The sequence below is a fragment of the Nestor notabilis genome, unplaced genomic scaffold, assembly GCF_000696875.1.
Source record: "Nestor notabilis isolate BGI_N333 unplaced genomic scaffold, ASM69687v1 scaffold28050, whole genome shotgun sequence".
NCBI lineage: Eukaryota > Metazoa > Chordata > Aves > Psittaciformes > Psittacidae > Nestor > Nestor notabilis.
In genome coordinates, this window is record NW_009911245.1 from 1 (window position 1) to 2,376 (window position 2,376).

The 2,376-nt window shown below is 53.9% G+C and overlaps 1 protein-coding gene across 1 annotated transcript; it reads left to right on the forward strand.

Moving 5' to 3' along the window:
- The first annotated feature begins 50 nt into the window (after window positions 1-50).
- LOC104405222 (mid1-interacting protein 1-B-like) lies at window positions 51-443 on the forward strand. The gene has a single exon (XM_010013867.1). The coding sequence runs from the start codon at window positions 51-53 to the stop codon at window positions 441-443; it is 393 nt and encodes a 130-aa protein (XP_010012169.1).
- Window positions 444-2,376: the final 1,933 nt, after the last annotated feature.

Consider the following 2,376-nt stretch of genomic DNA (forward strand, 5'->3'; position numbering starts at 1 on the left):
GAGCGCGGAGCAGAGCCCGGAGCAGCGCTGCCGCAGCCGGGAGCGGGGCCATGGAGCAGTACTTCTCAGCCACGCAGAAGATGGAGCAGGAGGTGATGTTCCCCAGCCTGCTCCGAGGGGTCTTCCCGCAGCAGCAGGACGGGGCGGCTCCGGACGCCAACGGCCACACGGACCTCTACGAGCGCTACCAGATCCTCAAGTCCATCAAGCCCGTGGTGGCGAAGGGGGCGGCCTCTGTGAGCGACCAGAACCCGACCAGCACTGATGCAGATACATCCCTCGATGAGGGTGTAGATAATAACCTGGAGGAGCGGCTCTCCCATCACGTTAATGGGTTGCAGCAGGTTCTGACAGACCTGACCAAAAACACCAAAGCCCTCACGAGGAGGTACAGCCAGATCCTGGAGGAGATCAACCTCGGTGATGATCAGTCCAGCTCTTGAGCCTGCACCCCCACACTGTGAGGTAAGAGCTCGGGGAGATGCGGTGCCAAGGGGGAGGTGGCTGAGGGGTAACATACTTTGTCCTATTGCCCCATCAGCTGGGTGGCTTTCCAGTGTTTGCATCACACCCCCCAAACCCCAGCAGTTGAGTCTGCACTTCGTTGCTCAATACTTACACCCTCTTGGATTTGTCTTTCTCAAGTGCCCAGTTGTGCAAGATGTGCCACTGAACAAAGGCCACTTTGTGAGCTCCAGGTTGTCCCCAAGAGTCCCCAGCTTGCAGCACAGGCAATGTCTGACTGCTGCTGGTTAACACAAAAGATCCCAAGTACAAAAGGGATGGGTAGTTGAAGGACCCTGAGCTCTGGACTCAAGGAGCTGCCTTGAGTTTAGAACCCAGCTTGTATTTTTTCTCTCATGGAAAATGCAACAGAGTCATTTTTAGGGAGGAATTTGGCACTTCCAGGTCTTCAAATGTCTAAATTTGGCACGCAACCTGCAAACAGCTCTGACACTTCTGTCTTCCCATAGCAAACCCATTCTCTGTGCTGGTGGGGCTTTCACCCCTAAGACCCCTTGGGGAGGCATCGCGGTGCCCCATCAGAGACAGGACTCATGGCCAAGGTCCTTGTAGTTTGATGGAGAGCATAGACATGGAACATTAACAGGGACTTTACAAGGATAACCCTTCTTTTGGATTTCCATCAGGAATGAAGATGTCCCGGTCAAACCATGTTCCTTATCCCCACAGGGTGATCTGTTGTCTGCAGCCCAGTGGCACTTTCTCTCCTGTGCCAAGTCCCATGAGGAACATCCTTCATGAGCAATGCAGAGCTTTGGTCATCTGCCCTCCGGGTGCTGCTTGTACCATCCAACTTGCCCTATGGCCGATCCCGCTGGCAACCTTGCTGCTTCCTTCACCCGTGTTCCAGGGGGAATTCTCCAGGGCAGATATGAGTGTTTGTGTTACTGCTTTGTTGGAGGCATCTGTAACTTAGAAGTGATGCTTTTTTTCTCTGTCTAACCCTCCCCAACCGGTCTCTTTGATTATGTAAATAAAAGGCAAAGGCTTGTACAAATGTGTCGTGTGTGTTTCCTACCAGCTGTGACTTCTGTAGAGCTACTGTCCCCCAGCCCATGAGGATGAAGGGACTTTGGCCACCATGCTCCAGTGCAGGGAGGTGAGCTGGGTTTCTCCAGCAGGGAGTGGGAATTGGGTTTGTGTTGGGAGGGATGTTCTCTGGGCTTCTGGCTCTCATGTTTGGTGGAATCCTGCCATCATCCTTGTGCTGGGATCCCAACCTGATCCTCAGCATTCTTTGTTCCCTTTTCCTTCTCTCCTGGACCTGCAATTTCCCAGCTCCCCAGCCCAATCTGTGCCTTCACATCCCTTCCCTTGGCCCATGCTCATCCAACCCATCTCCACCTAACCACACACAGCCCCTGTGGACAACTTGCCACAATCCCAAAGAGCCCCAGCAACACCAGAGGGGCAAATTCTGCCTCCTCCTTGCTTGGATATGGCCCTCCAGAGCTGGGGGCAGAGGAGAAGGTGGGGATGCTCAGCTGGGGAGGGCTTCATTCACCTTCAATCCCTGTGAGCTGTGGGGAGCAGGGGCAAAGCTCTCGCTGGATGGGTGGTCAGGGGCTATAAACCCTTTGAAGGGAGGTTGGAGCCCTCAGCACAGGCTGGGTCCCACCTCCAAGTGACTCCTTCCCTCTCAGACACACCACCATGGGGATGTCCTACAGAGCTGGGCACTAGAGGGAGGTGTCCCCTTGCCTCTTCAGGCCGTTTGAAAGCAAAGTCAGCTGTCTGAATCTGCCCTATCACAAGAGTGAAGTAACATCCTTCAGACTGGAATCAGACACACATCAGCTCTAAAAGAGTCAGTCTAAAATGAGCAAATGTTCTGCAGATGGTTCCTTTGTT